Source organism: Nilaparvata lugens, chromosome 3, assembly GCF_014356525.2.
Source record: "Nilaparvata lugens isolate BPH chromosome 3, ASM1435652v1, whole genome shotgun sequence".
NCBI lineage: Eukaryota > Metazoa > Arthropoda > Insecta > Hemiptera > Delphacidae > Nilaparvata > Nilaparvata lugens.
The window spans coordinates 92943710-92967947 of NC_052506.1; the positions used below are offsets into that span (position 1 = coordinate 92943710).

Here is a 24238-nt window from a genome sequence, read left to right on the forward strand (position 1 = left end):
AAGGTTACTACGTATACAATTCTTTTCCAATTCTATTGTAATCTACGTAAATAAATAAATCTTATCTCATTTATTACAAAGTGGAGATTCTCGTTTTCATTCAATGATAAATTTTTAATGAAAATCTCCAAATTTGATAAAAAAAACTATTGAGTTTTACATTCACTAGGCCTATTTTGTAATATTTCCATCAACGTGATTTTCTATTCAAATATAGTCTCATAAATTTACTTTTGGAAATATTCTAGTCAATAAATCATTATGATTTTTATTTTAGATCACTTTTGCTATTAAAAAGAACGACTAGCAGTCAGAAGTTTTTACAATAAATGAATTAATCACTCACTGTGACAACGATATCTTTCTTTTTGATACATCTTCCTGGTTGTACTCATAGACTTGTCTATGGCCTGCCGAAAGATCCCGTTGTCACAGTGAGTGATTAATTCATTTATTGTAAAAATTTCTGACTGCTAGTCGTTCTTTTTAATAGCAAAAAGTGATTTAATAATAAGCAGTTCGTGATGAAAAACAACATTGAAGAATATCACTTTTTGTGTAGTTGAGTAGTTGATATTGTGGTAATTATTCATATTGAATGAAAAAGACTAAGAAATTGTCAAAAAAAAAACACTGATTTATTGATAATTAGAAAGACCGGTTTCGGTTATTACACCATTGTCAATCTCTGATAAACTCAGTTTATCAGTGGTTTTTTGACAATTTCTTAGTCTTTTTCATTCAATTGAAGAATATTATTTTTGTATTATTGTTCTATTAGTAATACCCTATAGGCTGAAAATATGCTGCCAAAAAATGAGTGAAATTGAGTACTGTAGGCTATCTAGAAAGAAAAACACCGTATAATTATCTTTAATAGTTTTATTTTCTTGTCATTATTTACTATAATTTGGTAGCTTTCCATTGACATTTGAATACAGTCTCCAACGGTTCCTCGGCTTTCCCTCCACATCGATGCGGCAATTCCTTGTGTTTGACAGGGCTGCACACTATGGTCACAGGAGGCATCAAATCCGGATTTTCAGTTTCTTCTACAATTTTTACAGTTGTCGTTTCCATTATGCACTCTGTAGGTTCAGGATTGACAACTGAAATATCAAAACACTTGTCTCCTTCCTGCACTCGTCTGTAGATCAGTGCAACAAAGTTTTGAAGTACTTCGTCGGGTAACTCCAGGTCTCCAACATTCAGCACATAGTTGAATCGGCCCAGGGTACACACTATCCGCCCTTGGCGCACATAGCAGGTGGGCTTTACATAGGTCAGGTCACTGTCTTCTTCTTGACCATCACTGATTGTAGTTTCTTCTGACGAAGGCCATGCTTCATTCTTCAAATCATATACATTTTTAGCTGATACGTCACCCAAATCTTTGATCAAATGGTGGCATTTGGTGCCTCTACTGCAAGGGGATCCATCCTCGTTTTTAGAATCATCTTCTAAGCCAATTAAGTTTTTATCTCTATTGCCCAAGTTAAGACTCACGTAGAACTCATGATTAGGTAATCCATAACATCCAATTTCCAATTGTGTAAAACCTGAAAATTTATTTGAAATTTTTAATTTGATTCAAAGTTATAATCACATTTAAAATCCATTTTACACCAGCATAGCTTAGGTTTAACATTGGTTAATATGATGTATTTTAAAAACGTTTCTTCTAGCTACGCTACGCTTGGTGTGTAGTGGTCTCAAGGTTTGAAAAAATTGGAGCGGTGAGGCTAGAGAGTATCTTAGAAGGTGAGTTTTTATGTGAGTTATATTTGCATGTGTAAGAGCATAAGTAGTGGAGCAACAAAGTTTGGGTAGAGAATTAATAGAAGGAAGCAGAGACTTTCATTTTATACATCCATTATTTTCAACACTTTCAGCTTCAATCACAGTCTCATCAGTTAATCCTTGGGCCGATTTAACCCTTCTACAGCATCAAGACGCTAGGTACTATATTTAGTAATAACATTTGATCAACCAGACGAGTTGTTAGCCTGCTATATGAGTCAACCAGCCTAGCATACCGTCATTTTATAATTAGTACCGTATTACAGCAATCACAGCCAGATGCTGTGAGATGTGCATCTCGCTTATTCGAACTTGAGCCCGCCACCGCACCGGAGAGCTATAGGGATCTTCTTATAAGACTACATCTATACCTTCTCTAAAAACACTATGACTTCGACATTTTACCTTCGCCGCTCTACTAGGTTCTAACAAGACTATATAAGAAAAAACTTTTGAGAAAAATGTTGTTCATAACTTTAGAGGGGTGTTTTCTTAGCTGCAGTGTGTCAGGATCAATCAAAAGCGTCTTACGGTAGCTTTTTTTAACTACACGAATCATGAGATAAATGCAACTTGAGTGAGAAAATACTATCATTTCATAGAAATCAGTAAGATTTTAAATGAAAACGCAAAAATCAACATTTGTCAACCTTTTTTCATAAAATCACTTTATAAAAAGTGGTTGATAATTTCTATTTGCGTTTTCATAATGGAAAAACCACATAATATCACGCACATACAACTGCTATAAAATCAGTGAGAGTTTGATATTTTAATATGTTTTTAATCAACTCACATTTATCGATTAAATTGAGAAATAGATGGAGTTTTAGACAATTTATTTAGATTTTCCTTTTTCAAATGCATTTCAAATTACAAATAATATAGTCTACTTGTATAAGATTTGTGTTGGGAGTTTCTCTAATATGAGCTGCGGGGTTGAAGAAATGAGACGGGGCCGCCGAAAACAATGGATGGACAGGTAGAAGTTCTAGTGACCCTTCAGTGGTCGCCGATTGTTATTGGATTTCGACATTTTCGTGGTCTATTGTTAAGGTTTCCATTCCGAGCAATATATTGGTGGACCAGTGTGATTACTTAAAAGCACTTTCAGCTGTAAACCAGTGGTAGCATACAGTGATTGGATAAACACACACATTACTTTCGATGATAAGTACAAATTTAGTCAAACGTACGTGGTGTGTAAGTAAAGCCCACATTGATTTATGGGCGTACATTTGTTTGCCGTCCTTATAAATTCTACTATACTGAATGGGACTTGACAAACACATAATACACGTATACATAGGCCTATGTTTGTCAAGTTGTGTTCAATTCAATCTAATAGAATTTGAAAGGACGCAAAAAAATCGATTGTGAGCAAGTTGATTTTCATCAAATGAACCATTGGGAATATTAAAATAATATACAAGTACTTGATCACTGATTCACATTTAATAACTGCAGAAAATACAAGTAGGTAACAGATGTAAGTAAGGTGCAAAGTAATAATAAGTTGGTGCTACCAGCTAGAATTGCCTTCAAGAAAGCACACGGGGCCACTAATGGCCACTATAAGGGTAATGAAGCAGAATCAGAGGACAATAAAGTATGCTAGTCGAGAGTTAGAGGACCTTCAGTGGTCGCCGATTGTTATTGGATTTCGACATTTTCGTGGTCTATTGTTAAGGTTTCCATTCCGAGCAATATATTGGTGGACCAGTGTGATTACTTAAAAGCACTTTCAGCTGTAAACCAGTGGTAGCATACAGTGATTGGATAAACACACACATTACTTTCGATGATAAGTACAAATTTAGTCAAACGTACGTGGTGTGTAAGTAAAGCCCACATTGATTTATGGGCGTACATTTGTTTGCCGTCCTTATAAATTCTACTATACTGAATGGGACTTGACAAACACATAATACACGTATACATAGGCCTATGTTTGTCAAGTTGTGTTCAATTCAATCTAATAGAATTTGAAAGGACGCAAAAAAATCGATTGTGAGCAAGTTGATTTTCATCAAATGAACCATTGGGAATATTAAAATAATATACAAGTACTTGATCACTGATTCACATTTAATAACTGCAGAAAATACAAGTAGGTAACAGATGTAAGTAAGGTGCAAAGTAATAAATAAGTTGGTGCTACCAGCTAGAATTGCCTTCAAGAAAGCACACGGGGCCACTAATGGCCACTATAAGGGTAATGAAGCAGAATCAGAGGACAATAAAGTATGCTAGTCGAGAGTTAGAGGATGCACCTTTTTGGAACAATAGCCCAGTGCACAGGTAGCGCGTCCCCATCTCCTTTCTTTTACCCTGAGCTGGCGTTTACACCAGAGTTATTAACAAAATGTTTTTGAACGGAACTAATAATGTTCATCATGTGTATGATAAGTTATGTTCAATTTTCCGTCTTTATAGATTCTATTAGAACGGAACTAATAATGTTCATCATGTGTATGATAAGTTATGTTCAATCTAATAGAATCTATAAGGACGAAAAAGTAAACATTTTGTTAATAAATTTGGTGTAAAAGCAGCTATAGCCTAGATGGCAATGAATCAGAATAATATTACTAGTGCACATAATTCAATGCTCACAAAAACGACAAATGAATCAAGTCTAATAAAAAAAAGATCGATTAAGCTATAAATAGATAAATAGAAAATATGATAGGTAACGATTAAGTTATTAATAGCTAGCTATTTTATTTATTAGATAATACAAACAATAATACAATATTCAGAGAAAAACAAGTCATAAACTATAATTTTTGCCGTTTGAATAAATAAATTCAAGTAAATAATGTAAATATCCACTTAAACTAGATAGATTGTTTATAAAATGAAATTAATTGCCATAAACTAATTTTACAAAAAAAAAAAAATTATAAAACAATAATTATGTTTATATAAAACTGACTTACAGAATACGAGAATTTTCAAGATGTAGGCAGTACTCGGGTGATATCTAACCAAAGTTTTTATGAAATTCATAATCAAAGAAACAAAATAAACTAGATTTTAAAATTTATTTAAATGCATGCATAATAATAATATTTTAGTTAACTAGATGGTCAACTTCTCAGCTGTATTATGGAGAAAGAACATTAGAGCTCAAAGCACAAATAGAAGGGCGCGCCTCCCAAATTAAAAATCATCTGATTGAAAACTACAGCATCTAAGTATGGAAGGTCTAAGCCACACAAAGCGTTCTATAAGGAGCTTTCAGACGAGTCGGCAGCGCAGAAAGCTCTCCGATTGGCTGATTGTGTTGGCGTTTGGGAATCAGCACAGCTTAGAATGCGCACACTGGAAGCGCGCTCCTCCTTAATGCCAATTTTAAACAAATAAAATTATAAATCTGAGTACCTTTTCTTAAATTATTTCGTCACGATATGTTTAGGCTACTAATGCCATTTTCAAGTGATTGAAATAGTTATTTGTGCAACTAGTTTGCTGCACCGAAAGAAAAGTTTACGCACGAGCCGTAGGCGAGCGCGGAATAGTTTCTTGAGTGCAGCAGAGGAACTTTGCGCATGTATTTCACATTACATTTTTCCTACAGTTACCATTGAATATGGAAAGTGGTTGATTATGGGTAAAATCCATCGAATGTTTGTCTGTATAATTTTGTTATTAATAGCAACTTTAATTTATTTTAAACTTGATAATCCAATTGAAAATTAATAATCGATAATTTATTAAAATTAAACATTAAATTAATCCAATTAATTTGAAAATTTGAATAATTTCGAATAAATCTTAATCTCTAAATAATTTTTCAATCAATCAATTTATGAATAAAAAAAAATTATTTGAAATAATGAATAATTTTATAATATTCAAAATGTATAATTTAATGAGTTATTCTCATTCATTTGAAAATCAGAAAAAATATAGATAGAACAAATTCGCATTCAAAATACATGCCAACAATGTCAACAGCTGATTGGGATGGCTGCAAGATAATACACAAAGTATTCAAATTCAAATGATCTTTATTCACAAAAAAGTAATACAGCAGCAGAAACATTAGATAAATGAGAATCTTAATTCCAAAAGGTACTAAATCCATTTTTTCTCAAATTCACTTTTTGGCCATTCTAAATACTTTATTATCGTTTCCATCGATTTCTGCAGTTTGTTTTGTGCCAAAACGTACTTTAACACATAAAAATTGATGTTGAAAATTCAGTTTCATGGCATAATGTACTGATTAGTTACAAAAGGTACTATAATACTATATCCTTCATAGTTTCAAAAGATACTATATCCAATGCTTCTTGTTTACCAGCTGTATGGATTCATTCCAAAACGTACTATATCCCATCTGTTCATGTTTTGATATCAACAGACCATCCTTGAGAAAATAAGAATTCATTATTTAATATTAATCAATAATGCATCATAAATTTATTATAATAAACTTTGTTTCATTTTAATTTAACATTGTCAATAATAATAATATTTTTCAAACTCATTCTGGTCTACAATGGATTGGCAACACTGACTTTGAAGTTGGAATCATTATTCATGACTTGGAGGCATCACTAAAAAAAGAAAATGTTCATTTCTATAGTTGGTTGGAGAGTGAATATGGGAGAGGTAGTAATCAGATAGTCTCCTGTCTATCTCATTTTTTGAATAGGGTTTTACCCATCATTGTTGAAGCACCTCTCAATAGACAAATTAAGACTTTGCGTGTGTTTTGTGACTCTTGCACAGGCCAAAATAAAAACTATGCTATGCTTTTCATGCTTACAAAATATTGTTCAAAGCAAGGAATCAACTTGGAGTGGGTGTTTCCAGTACGAGGCCATTCCTATTTACCCGCTGATAGAGCATTTGGGTTGGTTGAGAAACAACTGAGGAAGAAACTACAAATCATTGACCCTGAAGACTACAATGAAATACTATCATCAGTGGGAACTCTGCATGCATCAAATACAGTATTAATTCAAAATTGGAATGAAGCTGTCAAACCATTCCTGAAGGTTAATAAGGGTTTCAATATCACTGATGCTAAAGTGATTACATTTGACCATACTACTCCAAGATTGATTACAGTGCTGCAGTTTTACATGGAAGGAACAGGTACTCAACACAATATTCTCAAAAAGAATAGAAATGTTTCAAACATTGTGCTACCATTACGACAAGTCAAGAAAGCCAATCACATGGCACCTCCAAAAAAGAAGATGTGCGAAACCTTTTACAGAAGATTGGAATCAACTGGGAAGAGCATCCATTCTACAAAGAGTGTTTAAGTGAAGAAGCTGTAACTGTAAATGAAGACAATGAAACAATGATTTCTACAATGAAGACCTATCTAATAGTATAATATTAATATTTATTATAGGCTTATTATTCAAACATGAATTTTCATTAAGATTTAAGACTTTTGCACTTCTCAGATAGGTACAGCAGCTGTTTTCAAGTACTTATTCAGAAATATATTGAACTTTATTAATTAATCTTAACATTTTAGAACTACTTTAGACTTTTGAATGTCATGACTTTCAATAAAACAAGAATACTTTATTTGCTCTCATATCATTCTACAATTCCATAACATACTATATCCAATCCATTCATACCCAAAATGTACTATATCCATAAATTGAGGCAAAATGTACTATATCCATGACTCCTTTAATTTTTGAAATATTTTGGGAAAAGTTGCAATAATTGGATCAACATAAATTTATTACCAAAAAAATACTGATTGCATTGAAATTGGAAATAAATCGGATGATACGTGAAATAATAAATGAGATGTTTTTCTCTGTTTGTGGAAAATTTTCCAAAGTGGATATAGTACCTTTTGGAATTAGGCTTCTCTAGTGAATATTCCCCACAAAGACAACAAGTCTGGGTGTGGGGAATGAGTACCGTGAACTGCATTACAACAACCTGACAGTTAAAGATTTACAATAAAAAAAAACAAAAACAATAGAATAAGTAAAGTAGAGTAAATAAATTAGGTAGAGTAAATAAGTACTAAGAGTACGCAAAGTAATACTTTGCGCACTAGTGTAGAAAATTGATTCTTTGCGTCCTGTAATCAGTGCAGGAATGGTCACTTTTCAAGGTAACTGTAGGAAAAATCTTTCTTTCTTTCTTTATTCAAAAAAATAATTAAACAATCAAATGCATTCCAAAAATCAAATACAATATTATTTCCTAATTTCTAATATGTGTTCCCTATAGGCTACCCTGTGTGAGGACACTTGAATATATATAATAAAATATTTATATACAAATTTAAATATTATATCATGAAGAACATAATAATTGAATATGGTATTATATTGAAATAAATCAATATGTCAATATTTATAATCATTCTTGCACACATACATACATACACACATTCGCATATGCGCACACATCATACGCATACACATTCACACATGCGCACAAACACACACACACACCACACACACACACACACACACACACACACACACACACTTACACAAAACTTGAAACTATGTACGGAGTGGTTGCTGTTTTTTTTCATATTAAGTTCAATTTTATTCATAGTTAACGTTTCGTTTTTTTTTCAAAGTGCTGATGTAATTAGACCATAAATGAATGCGTTTAGAAGAAAGAGACAGTGATTGAAATTTGATACTGTCTTACTGTTTACGCATACGGACGGGATTTGTGAGTTCAATGATCTTTGATTGTTGCAGTGTTCATGTCGTGTAATGTGTAAATTATACTAAATTTAGACCTATATTAATTTAGTAAAAAAATCATTCGGGTTGTCTAGTTGTAAAATGAATTTCTTGATTTCTTTTCTAAATAACTGACGTGACGTTATTTTCCTTGTTGTTACTGGAAGTGAATTGAATATTTTATAGCTATGTATTTGAAGTGTCGTCTGGAATGTTCTGAACTTGGTTTTGGGAGGTTAATGTCCTGTGAATTCCTGAGGCTTATTCTTTCTCTCATCTGTTGAATATCGAAATTATTTTCAGCTAAATCCAGCAATGCTTTGAATAGAAAAGAATGTCTCACTGATAATATTGATAGTTCTCTGAAGAGCATCATTGAACTATATTGTTTAGGTTTATTACAAATTATTTTTAATATATGTTTCTGACCAGTAATCACAGGTTTAATATGAACATTGTATGCACTCCCATAGCATATTATTCCATAATTTATTCTAGAACCAATAATTGCATGGTATAATTGTAACAATACTTCTTTTGGACATAACTGTCTGAGGTAATAGAACTTCCTTATGTATACAAATAACTCATTTTTTATCTTCTGTACATGATCTGACCAAGTGAGCCTACTATCCAATATGAGGCCCAGATATTTAACTGTACGTGCTTGTTTCATAGTTTCACAGTTACACAATATATTATTCACCTGTTGCGCACAATCTAATTTATGGAAGTAAATACTAGTTAACTCCTGATCCGTGTTTTGAAGATTAAATTGTATTATATTAGATTTGTCTGTGTTGATAGTTAATTTATTTTCGCAAAACCACCACCTAAGGTGCTTAAGATCCATTTCTAATTTATTTTTAAGTTCTTGATTTGTTTTGGCCGAATAAAATATAACTGTATCGTCTGCAAAAGATGTAATCTTTCCCTGTAAGTCACCATCCGTCAAATCGTTAATAAAGACCAGGAATAAAGTACTTGATAACACTGATCCTTGAGGAATACCTATGGTAATGTCCCGGGTTCACTCAACGTATCGTTAATTCTGACCCTTTGACTCCTATTAGATAGGTAGCATCTTAACCAATCATTGGCAATTCCTCTTACTCCTGATAAATCAAGTTTTTTAGAAGCATGTTTTTATCAATTGCATCATATGCTTTAGATATATCAAGAAACAGAGCTGCACACTTATTATTAACACTAAAACTGTCATTTATTTTTGAAATGAGATTTTTAATTGCCGCTTCTGTACTTCTTCCTTCACGGAAACCATATTGGTTATCACTAAAAAAGTTATTATTTTTATAAAAGTTTTCAAGTCTAATCTTGAATATTTTTTCTAAAATCTTGGAAAAAACCGGTAAAAGTGAAATTGGGCGGAACTGATCTATGTTTTTACAATTTGGCTTTTCAGGAATAGGTATAACTACGCTGTGTTTGAACATGCTTGGGAATTTTCCTTTTGCAATACTCAGGTTAATTAGATCGGTTAATTTGTTCAAATAATTCATGTAAGTTTTTTTAATCATGCTTGTGCTTATCCCATCTACACCTGGCGAAGATTTATTTTTCAATTTTCTTATTATACTTGCTACTTCCTCCGGATTTGTAGGGTGGAGAAAAATTGAATTTGTTGGAGAGTTGTATGGAAACCTTATTTTTGATATTCTAGCAGACTCTTCCCTGGTTTGCAATGTGGTTTGTTCTATCTAATTCATCATTCATTTTATTCACAACATTTAGAAAATAAGAATTAAACGAATTAGAAATTTTATTACTATCATGTATGCTATTTCCCTGCTCATCAACAATCAGTTTTAGTGGTTCTTTATTTTTTTCAATCCTATTAACGCGTCAATTGTTTTCCACGTCTTTCTAATGTTTCCCTGGCTTTCTCTAAACAGTTTTGAATAATAATATTGTTTTCTTTCTCTCAGTTCATTACGTAAGTTATTTTTGAATGTATTGTATATTTGTTTTAAGTCGTCATTATTAGGTTGTTTGATAACATTCTTGTATAACTCATTTCTTAAGTTTATTTGCTTGATCAGATAACTATTTATCCATGGCGACCTATATTTCTGTGTCAAGTTATTTTTTAAAAGAAGATTTTCTTGTGAATCTTTGATAGCGCTTTTTAAAATGTCAATGAATTTTCCCATCCTCATCAACTGATACTGCTGGTATTTCTCTATCCCAATCAATCGATGATAAAATATTATTCAACTTCCAGTAATTGATTAGGCATATTTTTTTATAATTGTATCTGCTTCTTCGTTGGATCTCTTCAATCCTTCAACTTTAAGTATGATTGTACTGTGATCAGTTATATCTAAATGTAGTATTTCTGGAATTAGATTAATTTTATTCAGTTTTGTTCTATTTTTGCCGGATTTTAAGTAAAGATGATCTATTGAAGAGTTGGAAAATCGGGACCTATGAGTGTAATCAGTATTGAGTGATTCAAATCCAAAACTATTCATTAAATATTTGTAATCGTCAATAATTCTGGTGTTCTGAAAAAGATCTATATTTATATCTCCCGTGAAAAAGAAAGGGACCTCATTGTTTTCGTTAATATTAAATATTTCTTCCAAGTACAAGGTTAATTCGTTAAGAAATATTTTGGGTGAGTTTGATTGCAACCTGTAAGCAGCCAACAACTGAAATTCAAAATTATTATATAAACAAGATATATGTACACAGTCCGCTGAAATAAAAACTATTGACTTTGTTTTGAACGTTATCTCACTGCTTATATAAACCAAAGTTCCTCCTGCTCTGTAGTTATGATTAAAATTACCATGTACGGAATAGCCCTCTATATGATATAAGTCTATTTCATTCTCTAGTATCCATATTTCTGTCAAGACTATTATTAGCGGGTTGTTTTCTAATTTCCTCATTTGCACTAAGAATAAATCGAAATTACTTCGCAGACTGCGTATATTTTGATGAATAATTAGTGTTTCTCTGTTACTTATCTCTGATGACATTTTTATTTATGGTACTGACACTGTTATTTTCTTGGTTACCTGGCTGCTTTGATGCACTTATCACGCTCAACTTTTTCACTGTTCTTGAGTTCAATAACTGGTGTTCCATCTTCTTTCCTAGCTAGAATCTTCCCTTCCTTGATCCATAGGTATTTGATGTCGCCCCTTTTGAAGATCTCTCTCGCCATGGTGAATATCCTTCTTCGCGTAGGTGTGTTGAATTTCACATCCAATTCAATGATTGAAATCATTAGTTCCTTCTTTACCGCCTGGAGCGCTCATTTCTTCTGCTCACATTTCGTCTTCTCTCCAGCAGCTGCTGCGCTCTGGTGACTGCTTTTCAAAGCTGGACACAGCTATGACTTGCGTTTTTTGATGGCGTCTTCTCTTCAATCTTCATGTTGAAGTCGTGCTTCGTTTAATCTCTTCAAGTTTTTCAAGTGAAAACTTTGTTCAGTGTAATGGGATAATCCTATTTCTTCATTCTTGTGACTTGGTGACGCGTGCGTGTAACAAATTAATTTAATATCAATTTCATTTTCTTTTGGATGAATCCATAACAACATCTACTTTTGACTGTAACTTGGCGTGCCTTGTTAACATTTTGTGAATCTACTTCAACTCTATCATCTACTTTCAACTTGGATTGACGTGCCTTGTTGCTGTTATTGAATCTGTTTCAATATCATATTGAATCTTCTTTTAAACTTGATTTCGAACTGTAACTTACTAATGTTTGGTAATGCCCTGCCTTTACTTGACTGTTGTGTTCAAACTGGTAGCCACACACTTGCTTAGGCTTACCTCAGTTTCCATATGAACTGGACAATTCAACTAAAGTTAGCTCTTCAAATATTGAACAGTGATTAATATTTTCTTGGAAGATCTTTCAATGTTTCCAAATGAACTGGGAGTTATCCATGTGCTGTAACCAATCGTCTTATCCATACAAGTGTATTTCATTCTCTAGTATCCATATTTCTGTCAAGACTATTATTAGCGGGTTGTTTTCTAATTTCCTCATTTGCACTAAGAATAAATCGAAATTACTTCGCAGACTGCGTATATTTTGATGAATAATTAGTGTTTCTCTGTTACTTATCTCTGATGACATTTTTATTTACGGTACTGACACTGTTATTTTCTTGGTTACCTGGCTGCTTTGATGCACTTATCACGCTCAACTTTTTCACTTGTTCACTGTTCTTGAGTTCAATAACTGGTGTTCCATCTTCTTTCCTAGCTAGAATCTTCCCTTCCTTGATCCATAGGTATTTGATGTCGCCCCTTTTGAAGATCTCTCTCGCCATGGTGAATATCCTTCTTCGCGTAGGTGCTAGACTTTCATTCACATAGACTGGATGGTCCGCTGTTTCTCCCATCTGCTTTGTAGAAAACTGCCTCGTAACTTTCCTTTTATTCAATATTACTTGTTTGTCTGTTCTACGAACGAACTTGACAACGATTGGTGGAGGTAGGTTTTCATTTCGTTGTTTAAGTCTGTGACAAATGTCGATTGCATCTGCTTTTATTTTGTGTCCTAATGCTTCGCTCATTCTACAAATGATTTCTGTTTTTTTCTTCATCCTGTTTTTTGGGTATACCATTTATTTCCAGCATGTTCGATCTTGAGTATTGTTCCATATCCTCGACGCGTTCCTTCAGTTCTGCATTTTCTTTCTTTCCTGAGGCTAGCTACTTCTGTTGAAAGCTTATCGATGTTGATGAGGCATGTGCTAATTTGCTTGTTTTGTTCATCAAACTTCTTATTAATGTCGTTAATCGCCTGATGACATGATTCAATTGATTTCCCAAGCTCCAACTCCATTTTCTTAATATTCTCCTTCATCGACGTCTGATTTCCTGCAATTACCTCAAGAACTCCTGCGAGTTCTTGGAGAGTCACGTCCTTGTTTCCTGTTGTCGGTTCACTCACCATACTTTTGCGACGTGTAGAGGAACAGCTGCTACATCTCAAAATTTGTTTGTTTCTCTTTATGTAGTCCGCATCGTCCTTGGTCATTTTCACACATCCTATATGAAAATTCGCTTCACAGTCAACACATGAAATCAGCTCACCTGAATTCCGAACGGATTTAGAGCAAATAAAACAAGACATTTTTAAATCTTCAAATAAAATATTCACTACAGCACGGTTCACTAGCACGAAATATTTTGTTACGGAACGTTTAAACTTTGCACAGCTGACTCAGCAACCACTCCGATACGACCGCTCTCGTCGAGCTCTCAATCATTACTGAAATAAATAAATACCTACTATTGCAAGATTCTTTTCCAATCACTTGCCAATCAAATGGCATTAGTAGCCAAAACATGTCGTGACGAAATAATCTAAAAAAGGGTACTCAGATTTATATTTTTATTTTTATTCAATAGTAGCCCTAAGAAAAAGAGAATCAAAATTCTCCATTTACACATTTCTACACAAGTTAATTGTATCAAACATGTATTAACTTGAGAATTGGGGCCGACGCGCCCCCTATGTGCTTTGTACTTTGGATAAGAATGAGCCCGAGGTAGGTAGATAAGTAGATGTGAGTGAACCCTTCTACATGAAATAATAATAATAAGCCTACATTACTTTGTTAAGAACAATGGATGTGGAAGACACGAAAATTTTGTTGAAGATCTGTTGAAAGATTATTTTAATATCTCAAACATCAGGTACAACCTTTACACGGTAGTTCATTCATTCAAAAATTGTTATTGGACCAGCAACCACATTGAATTTTGGAGCCAAAGAAAAGTAGTTAATTTGAATAGCATTATAACTAATCAAAACTGTTGTCAAGTTATCCTAGTAACAGAAATATTAAGCTTGAGCTGTTTCCATAATTTTAGATAATATTAATTGATTAAATTATAGTTCATTTCAACTAAGTTATATATGGAAGATGTTGAATGTGTGATCGATAAAAAGACAGTCATTTTGAGTGGTACAAATTTTGTCATCAAATTATAAAACTCAATTTTTTATTTAATTCTATTTCCAGCGAGGTCCTCTGTGATCCCTGTACCGATTAGAAGCACCATGTTCTTCCTGAGCTGCCAAATTCCTCATCTAACAGTAGTTCGAAGTTCCCCAGATTTTCTGGACTGGGAATTTTGTTCCATCGTATACTAGAAAAAAGTCAAACCATCATACTCTGTTCCAGAATGAGTTGAGAATATTGATTGACAATAAGCTGAGGAATTCACTTACAGTGTAGTTTCTGCAAGTTATCAAAATTATTTGCAATTCAAACAGTTCAAAACGATTGACAATAAGGTAAGGGTGACTGAATTATTGCATTGAGGCATTATGTTATTTATAAAGAGTGTGGAAAGTATTGGAATCAATAATCTATACTATAATAAAGGAAACAACTGGTTCATACACGTACGGGATAGGGAAATTATATGTTTGACGCATCATCACGTCTAAACTACTAGACTGATTAACTTGAAATTTTCATATAGATTCTTAATTAACCGAAGATGATTATAGAACTATTCCAAACTCTTCAAGATTCCACTTGGTCAAGTTTCGAGTTTGTCAAGTTTTAGAATAGACCATTTCCGAGCACGGGTTACCTGCTAGTTTTAAAATAATCTTTTATTGAAATTAGTAGCATATCTTTGATACAGTTACAGATTATTATATAGTTTCAACACTAGGGATACAGTAGGTACCTAAGCAGAGTAATTGCTGTAATTGGTCAATGATAGCCTACTCCTTATAAATCCTAGTTCACACCTGTCATGCAGCGTTCTGATTCGACTCATGTCGTGTGATCTGTCCCACCATCAGCTCTCCACCCCACAAAAATATCGGAAATGAGTGGAATCGGAACGGTGCATGACAGGTGTGGCCCAGCCTTAATACTTCCCATGAAGTAGGCCTAAATTTGATATACCACTTTGGTGAAACTACAAAATCGCCAACACCTTGGCACTTCTTTAAAATCTACAATAAAATATGATTAATATAAATCAAAGTTAGATCTTTAAAATTTTATTCTAACAAGTGTCAAGTTATAATGTGAAACGTTTCAAGGCGAGTTATTCACTGAAACATGAAATCATTCAAGAACTATCATTCTAAGAGTTTGAGCGATTTTAATTTTTGACCATTTTTGCAAAAATCCATGATGTTCATTTCATGGATTTCATGAAAAATTCTCCCCATTCACCCCAAAAATCACAATATCGTGAATTTCAGGGTGAAATGGCTAGCATCAAATGGCTAGGGGACGTGGCTAGCATCAGAATCGATGGAGTGGAGGAAGCTTCAAATCGGCCACCTGTTGAATGCCTGAGCTTTGTCGGTTCCAAAGTCCAAACAAGTGTACAAAATTATGAGGTCATTCACCTAAAAATCACATAATCGTGAATTTCAAGGTCAAATACTGATTTTGAAAGTGAAAATTGGAGCAATTTATAGATTAACTGGTCATTGACCCCATGTGTGATCGAAGGTAAAAACACAAAGGAGAGGTGCCACGGACAAAGTTTGATTTTTGACAAAGACACCTGTAAAAAATGACTGGGATGATTTTGGGGCATAGAAGGAGCAAGAGGTGCTTCAAGTATGACAACCCTCGAAAATGAAAAACCTCTTGGGGAGCAGAGTCAGAGGCAAAAAACTGTTAAAAAAACCCACCTGTTGCATGTGCATGAATGGGTGATGGGTCGTCCAGACCCCACTTTATAAAATTTATAAAGTGCTGACTGGGCTATAGCCTAGCTGGGGTGCCAAATATTTAAAGGCGCAAAGCTGTGAGTAGCCCAGGGCGCTATTCACCCTAAGTCCGGGCCTACCGTACTTATATTAATATGAACAATATTAATTAGGTAGAACCTGACGATTGAAAAAATTGTCAAATACTACTCGTATTAATCTTCTGATTTATATAAAATAGAAAAAAGAGTATTTGTCTACCTTCTCATAAGTATGAACTATTTATACTTACCTTATCATAAATATAAACTATTCATAATAAATAGATCTAGTATCGATTCAATGTCATTTGTATCTTGAATAAATAAATAAGATAAATTCAATTATTTATACAAAATGACATCAGTCTATCCACTTACTCAGGTATGCCATCCGGTGGAAGTACAATGTTCAAGATGTTGTCAATGAGTTTGTATTTCAGAATCCGATCATTGACTGTTGTCGATGTCAATGAAGGAGCTGCGTTAACCTGAAAAGATGTACGCTAATGATTAAAAATGCCATTACTATTACAAATTCATGAGACCAAGGACGCAGCCCCCCCTCCCCTTAATTTAGAGAGATCCTTCTACCCTCCTCTATGCAATTTATTTCGTCAGTAGACATTTTAACACTGCTGACCTTTGTACCCCCCAAAGATTGGGCCTGATTTTGTGATTGATTTTGAGCCCCAAGAATCTCAAGGACGAAGTCAGCTTTGTGGGCACCCCTGACAAATTACAAAGAATGGATTAATAAACCTTCGATATCGATTTTATGAGTTGTGAATTACAACTCATATTACAATTTTTCAGTTCAAAAATGGTTTGATACTTTTGTGACAGTAGATTGAGTAATGTGATTATATCAAAGTAAATTGAATATATCAAAATAATTTGATTATATCACGATAAAATATCTGTCGGCGACACCGAAAGCTGTTCCATTTGACACCATGTTATTTCACCGACACCGGTCTAAGTCGTTATAAGTGTGAAAACGGCCACTATCGGCCGACATATATCATGAAATTGACAGGATCACTCCCACTCGTGTCGTGTCGGAGGACATCTGATGGTATGAAGAGTTATATATGATCATGATTTTGCCAGTTTGAGGTGAGGTATTGCAATACTATTTTTATTCCAGTAGGAAGCTACAAGTTTCAAGATCTGAACCAACATCAAGGTCCCGACTGACTAATAACAGTCGTTATGTCATGTCAGAGGGCCTGAAAATGATCAGTTTTTTACCTGAAAACACCGACAGCTGACCTGAGCCAGCCAGGTCACTCGATATTATCATTATTAATTGGTCTGGATAGAATTTCAATTGTTAAAAATAAGATACACTTAAAAATACACTTTATGTTAAATAATTTGAGTGATTTTGAATGATCCTTTTTTTCAACTACTTTTTCTCTTGTGTATTATTATTTGCGATAAGCAACAACTGAAATCCCATTGTTTTATTATACTCATTGCTACACAATACAATTATAAATGAATTTTATCAATAAATTATTTTTCTACTTGAGATTTACAACTATTTTTCTTTTGATCTTATTTGAATAAAAATTATTATTTTGAGATCACAGATTGATTATATCAATGTACTATTTCTATGTTTTTTTTCTTGTAAAAATATAATGTAAAACTTGACTCCTCCAATCAAACCTTCTTTAGAAAGTTTTGGAGAATTTAAATTTAGTCTGGTATATAATTTTTTGAAATTTTCCACTGAAAAGGAAATTGCTCTGTTTATTATTCTTCACTTTTTGTTTGTAAGATTCCTCTTTATAAGCGTATCTTTCATTTTTGTTTGTTATATTTTCTGTAATAAACTCCCTTCTTCTGGGGGTACCAGGACGAAGGAAAAAGGAAAGGAAATTATTATATTATTATTATCATCAAGGTTCCAGCTTCAACTCGTATAGTCTGACTAGAGCAATTCATATAAAATTGTATTCAATTTTTAAATAGGCTTAATGAGAAATGAGTAACTTTTTATGAAGTCGTTACTTACTTCAACCAACCATGGCTTCAATTGATTATCAATAATGATATCGTATCCATAACACTCGAAGCAGTGTCTGTCATTGGCCATAATATAGCTGACTGCTTTCAAAGAATGAACAATTAGCCACGAAATGTTTGTGAAAAGACTTTCAGTGACCGCCTTTCCCCTCGTACTTTCAAGGTACAGACGCAGGTTCTGTACACTCAATTTTCCTCCATGCATGCTGTTGTATTCGCCCTGAAAATCAAGATATACAATTATTGTAATAAGTAAAAGCTGAGACCAATAAATGTAATTCAGTTGAAGATTATTGTTGGCTGTACTGCCGGCTAGTGCAAAACAGTAGATTGTGAGTGGAACAGAGCGCATGCGGAGTAGCCTAATCTATTCCCCCCCCCCACGTTGCTGCAATTTGAACCCTGTTCTCGTGAATATTACCATTCATCTTATTAGGGTGATGTCATAGCAGGCTATAAAATGAACAAGGCATATATAAAAAATGTCTGGATGCGTCTGGTGTAACAAGGTCTCACCTACCCCAATAATGCTAAAGCTTTCCCACTCGGGGTGGGAGCGGTCATTTTGTCTGTTCGTGTCTGGCTTCGAGTGACATCACCCTTTATACATTGAATACTTATTTATTATTATACATGTGGGGATAAGAAATAAAGTAACACTTTACTAATACAAAACTCTACGCGTTTACGGGTGACGCGTCATATCACTTCTGAACTACCTGAACTACTTCTGAACAGATTATCTTGAAATTTTGCATTACGATTCTGAATTTGCCAAGACTGAAAAATGCAATGGCCTACGAGGCCTAAGAGAAATGTATTTGCCAAAAATAATGTCTTTGATTTTTTCTTCTAATTTCTGCATACTCGTCAGTTGCTGTATGGGATCGCCTTTTAATTGGTATGAAGAGTCAAATCAAATTTTTTGTCATAAACATTGATTGCATCGACAGAAGTCATTTGAACATAATTATTCATATAAAACATTCATACATGAATTTACATAGTCACATAATCTAAGAACAGACTAGAATTAAAGCAGATTAGAAACAATAATATTATGAATAGGCCTCTAGAAATGATCGAGGTCGTTTGAAAAAGCGGCATGCATGTTTCGGAAAAAGACTCAGAAAGGCAATTACTTAATATTTTACTTAAATACAATTTATACTTTACTTAAATACAATTACAATTTACTTAATATTTTCAATTAATGTAAATTAAGATGGAAGTTTTATATTCTCACCCCATGCTTCTGAACAGATACGTTTGTGAGATGAACAAACATGTTGTCGAGTTCCTGTATGCTGGTGTCGTACTTGACTGTGCAGAATCGACAAAAGCCCAACTTGAACAAGTAGGCTTTCAACGGTCTAAACGACGTCACAAGCACGTATAAACGAAGATCGAACTTCTTGCCACCGATTAGCAGAGGGTTATCGATGTACCTGCAACTCATGAAAAAGAAAATTAATACTAGATAGAAACAGATTACAGTAGTAGCTCAATACAAAAAGTGTCATACAATAGAAAAGGGGATAAGAAGAACGTAGTGGTATTTTCGTTTTATCCCAGAAAATATTCCGATTTCAAAAATCAACGATAAATGAGTGAGAAGAGAAGGAAGAAGATCATAGAGATGATAGCTATAAGAAGGAAGTAGTAGAATAAGGAGCAGGAATACAAAAAGGGATAAGAAGAAAAGGGAAGTAAAGAGAATATATAGGAGACTGGGCTAAAGAGATATTCCAGTTCTATCTCAAGAAATATTTAGATTCTAAATCAACAAGAAGAGAAGGAAGAATGGAAGAAGAAGATAGAATCAGAGGGAGAAGGAGAACAAGAAGAAGTACAGAAAATGTGGGGAAAGTAAGAGAAGAAGATAATGGGGAAGTAGGTTAAAGGGATAATTCATTTTTTATACATAAAAATATATTTTATAATAGGTAGGTACCATATTTTATACCAATTAGCTTACTTTACATAGCCAACTTTACTAGGGTCAACACTGTGACTCAATTAATAGACACTTATATAATCAATTCAAGTCAACAAGGCGAAGGCATGATATACAATTCAATACGAATCTTATCTAGTCAATGACCATTGACTATGGAATGGACGTTACATACGTTGTGTCAAATTTGATAGTGCTGTTTCAAGAATCTTGCTTTGCTTTTAATTTTTCTTCATTATGTAGTATTGTTGTGCTGTGTGTTGTATTGTAGTACTGTATATTCTGTGTGATGGTTCGGTTTTGTTGTAAAATATTAAAAAATGTTTGTTGTGTTGATTTCTATTGTATTAGTTGTTTCAGCCAAGTTTTTCTGTATTGAGGTGTTGTGTTGAATTGCATTAACATAATGTTTTGTTGAAATGGTTCCAAAGCATAGAATAAAGTTCTGATTTTATCAGGTTTCTCTTCTAAGTTCTGGTGATATCCAGTCTTTTATTTTTTCTAATGAATATGAATTTTAAAATGTTGATAAAATATATATGGGCGCTCAATTCACTCACCTTGATATCACATAGGATTCCTTGACTAGTGATGGATTGAATGGTGTTTTACTCTCCCGTGACCAACGCTTCAATTTTGATAATTTATTTATAAGAAAGATTCCAGCTCCTTGAGATTTGCCACACGGTTTCATTATCCAAGTGCTCTGCGGACTTTTGCGATACTCTTCCACAAACATATTGTAATCTGCAAAAATGAGAAATTATGCTTTGGAAAGCTCAAAAATATTTACAGAGGATGAGAAAATGAACTTTAGTCTTCAAATAAATACTATATTGAAGCCAAAGCCTACCATAGACCAGTAAATTTACAGATCACAGTCAAGAATGTATTTAGCATGAATTTTCTAAAATAATTCAACTTTTTTGAAAATAATTTAAACAACTTGATGGTTTTACCTGCTGGTAGAACAAACGTGACTGGGATAAAGTCCAAGTAGAGATATCTGCCGTGAGTGTCTCCTTTCTCAGCGAGAGGATTCCCCTCTCTCTCCAACTCCTTGCGATAGCGTTTGATATTTTTCACAAGCAAATCCTTACGACTCAGCTCATAGTGATTGGGAAAGTGATTGATCATCCTGAAATTGTTGAAAATAATTTTTAAATATATATTGGTGATATTGGAAGTGATGTAAATTTAAAATGCTTCTCGAATAAAAGTGAGCTATATGATTTGATATATTGCGAATTCATTGATAATTTTCATTATTGAAGTATTTTTCCTTGAAGGTATAGACTTAAGTTTGATGGTTACAAAACACTTCATCCTCTTGAAATGTTTGAATCCATGGCTACTTATTTTTATTGTTAAAATAGAATTATAGTACTCTTTTTTGATATTAATAGAATAATAGATGAAAAATACAAATCATAACAACTAGTTTCAGTGATCCACACCATCTTCAGGTTTAAAAATATCTTTATTCACTTTGTATCCATTGATCTTTTAATATAATAATGTATATGCATGAATTGGAAAGATAAAAAATTTACTCACTGATTTTCGTTCATCCTATATCCACTGTCAACGCTGAATAAGTTCCTACATGTGTGAATACCAGCCCTGCAACATTGATTTTCTCTTAATTTAGCCTGCAAGGTTTAATGGATATTTTGTTTAATTACTCTAACATTTTTCTAATTGTTTGGATCGAATAGTTGATCTGCTAACAGACAAGGATGAGATGAGTCAAGATACAAGAGTAAACATTGGTAAAGAAATTCATCACATTGAATCATCTAAATAAAAATACTGAATCGGCAAATAATGTGTGCCCTAAAACTACAATATACGACCTCGTAAGAAAATATGTCAGATTATGTTAGCCGTTTAATATGAAACATAAAGTATTGAAGAGATATTCAATTATAGATCAATCTTTATAATTCAATCATTGTATGGAACAATTCTACCACCTTTTTTCGAAATAAGAAGTTCAAATTCAATTTCAATTTCAGAAATAATATCTACTCTAATATCATTAGAACATTATTGTTCTCATTAGTCTATTATGATCAAATTTTTCATCTGTCAACCTTTAAAGTTGTAAACTCTACTTGATATAAAGTGCTTGTTTATTTATATTAAAATTTTATTAAAATACCAATAAAAGTTCCAATCATCATCGGGGCCGACGTGTTGCCAGCCTCTTTTCTCAAAATTCGTTATCAGAACTGATTTGTCCAGATCTGTACAGTAGGAGACGGTCTGCTTTTCTCCCATCGTACTCCCAACACTGCTCAAAACAAGCAAAATACATTATAGACACTTCATAATTCATTAGTCTTAATGGGTTTTTATTAAATAGCATGAATTTATAATTTTGTTTAAAACAAACAAAATGCATTAGACACTTTATTATTGACCGAACGTAGTGAGGTCTATGTTTAAACTCGGATTTTCTTTTGTCTCTCTGCATGTAACGCGATTACGGCCAAACACGTTGATAGAATTCGATGAGATTTGGCAGGAATATTTCTTTTTCAACTGCGCGTCGATGTATATACAAGGTTTTTTGAAATTTTGCATTTTAAGGATAATATGAAAAGAAAAGTAATTCCTCCTTACTCTGATATCACTATAATATGTATCATCTACTCTGAAGATAGAATTAATCAGATTATAGAATTATTCATAATCAATCAGCTCATCACAGATGTTCTGGAGAAGCCGTGTCTATTTCTATAAGGTCTATAGTTTCAATCAAGGTACCTATAGAATCGATTAGAATGTATTCTAAGTACATTGGTTTCAATCAAAGAGTTATGCATCATTAAGGTCTTTGGTTTCAATATTTTGTTTTGCAGTCATGGTATTATGCAGGCCCATCAGTATCAATATTCTCACATTTGAAAAAAAAAAACAAATTGATAGGTGATTAATCATAATCAAATGAACTAAATAATGCTGAAGAAATTATGATATTTTTTCTGTAAAAAAATAATTTTCATCAGATGGAAAGATTATCACGGAACTGGATGAATTATATCATATATTATGGAATACAAATTCGAACGTGAACTGAGTTTGTTAACATTTCAAACAGGTTACATAAGATACTTGTGGATGAGAAAACTGCGTGAGGTCTACTGTTCACAGAGCTCCTAGTAATATTAGTCTTAATAGGATTTCATTGAATAACATAAATTTTCAATCTGCCTACATGATTATGTCCTATTACTTTCGAATGCAATAAAATTATATTAAATCAGTAATGTATAAATGAAATGAAATGAGTAAAATATCATCCTGCATCATGCGGTTACTTGACAGTTCCCGGTAGATGATACCCCATTATTAATGACATACGTAGTCTATCATAGAACTCATAGACCACGGACGATTAAAACTTATAAATACGGTACGGTAACGTACTATAAAAATGTATTTCTATCACAGTAAAGTTAGTTACAGTATTCAACTATAGAAAAGTAAAATTGTCATTGATCAGTAATAGAACATATATTACTGAAATTAACATATTATATTATCAAAATCAACATGTATTGATTAATACTAAAAATAATCTACGATAATCAAATATATTTATAATAACTGGAATGACACTTACCGTCCATACATTAATCCATTATGCGCTATGGCTGCTTTATGCTTTTCCATTATGCTGACAGTTTGATGATAATTATTCAGTGATAAAAAGGTCTGTTAGTTGAAAGCTAGATGATGGATCAAACAATGCTGTGGTAACCATGACAACGGCAGACAACAATGCTATTGGCAATAATATTATTGGAGGGAGACCTTTGAGCTATATTGATTACGATCATTGGTAGATATGTAATAAACATACCAACATACCATACGTTTATTGGTATATACCTTAATAAACGTAGCTTATATAATGTATACTTTTCTACAAAACTATTTTTAATCTTTTCTATCTAAAGAAATCTAACCTCCTTGACACAATTAATAATGTGCCACATTTGCTTTATTTA

General features: G+C 33.0%; 2 protein-coding genes across 2 annotated transcripts; both read right to left on the reverse strand.

Moving 5' to 3' along the window:
* Window positions 1-869: 869 nt before the first annotated feature.
* LOC120350645 lies at window positions 870-5207 on the reverse strand. Its single transcript, XM_039425065.1, has 2 exons — window positions 4743-5207; window positions 870-1559 (listed from the first exon to the last, which is right to left on the reverse strand). Exons 1-2 carry the CDS (start codon window positions 4810-4812, stop codon window positions 904-906), a joined length of 726 nt encoding a protein of 241 aa, XP_039280999.1. The 5' UTR covers window positions 4813-5207; the 3' UTR covers window positions 870-903.
* An 8546-nt stretch (window positions 5208-13753) lies between these two features.
* LOC111048516 (probable tubulin polyglutamylase TTLL1) lies at window positions 13754-24021 on the reverse strand. Its single transcript, XM_039425066.1, is given in 10 exon segments — window positions 13754-14567; window positions 14569-14647; window positions 16607-16716; window positions 18252-18482; window positions 19509-19710; window positions 20780-20966; window positions 21179-21357; window positions 21777-21842; window positions 22384-22515; window positions 23851-24021. Coding segments are annotated over 10 exon segments (1293 nt in total). The 5' UTR covers window positions 23901-24021; the 3' UTR covers window positions 13754-14510.
* Window positions 24022-24238: the final 217 nt, after the last annotated feature.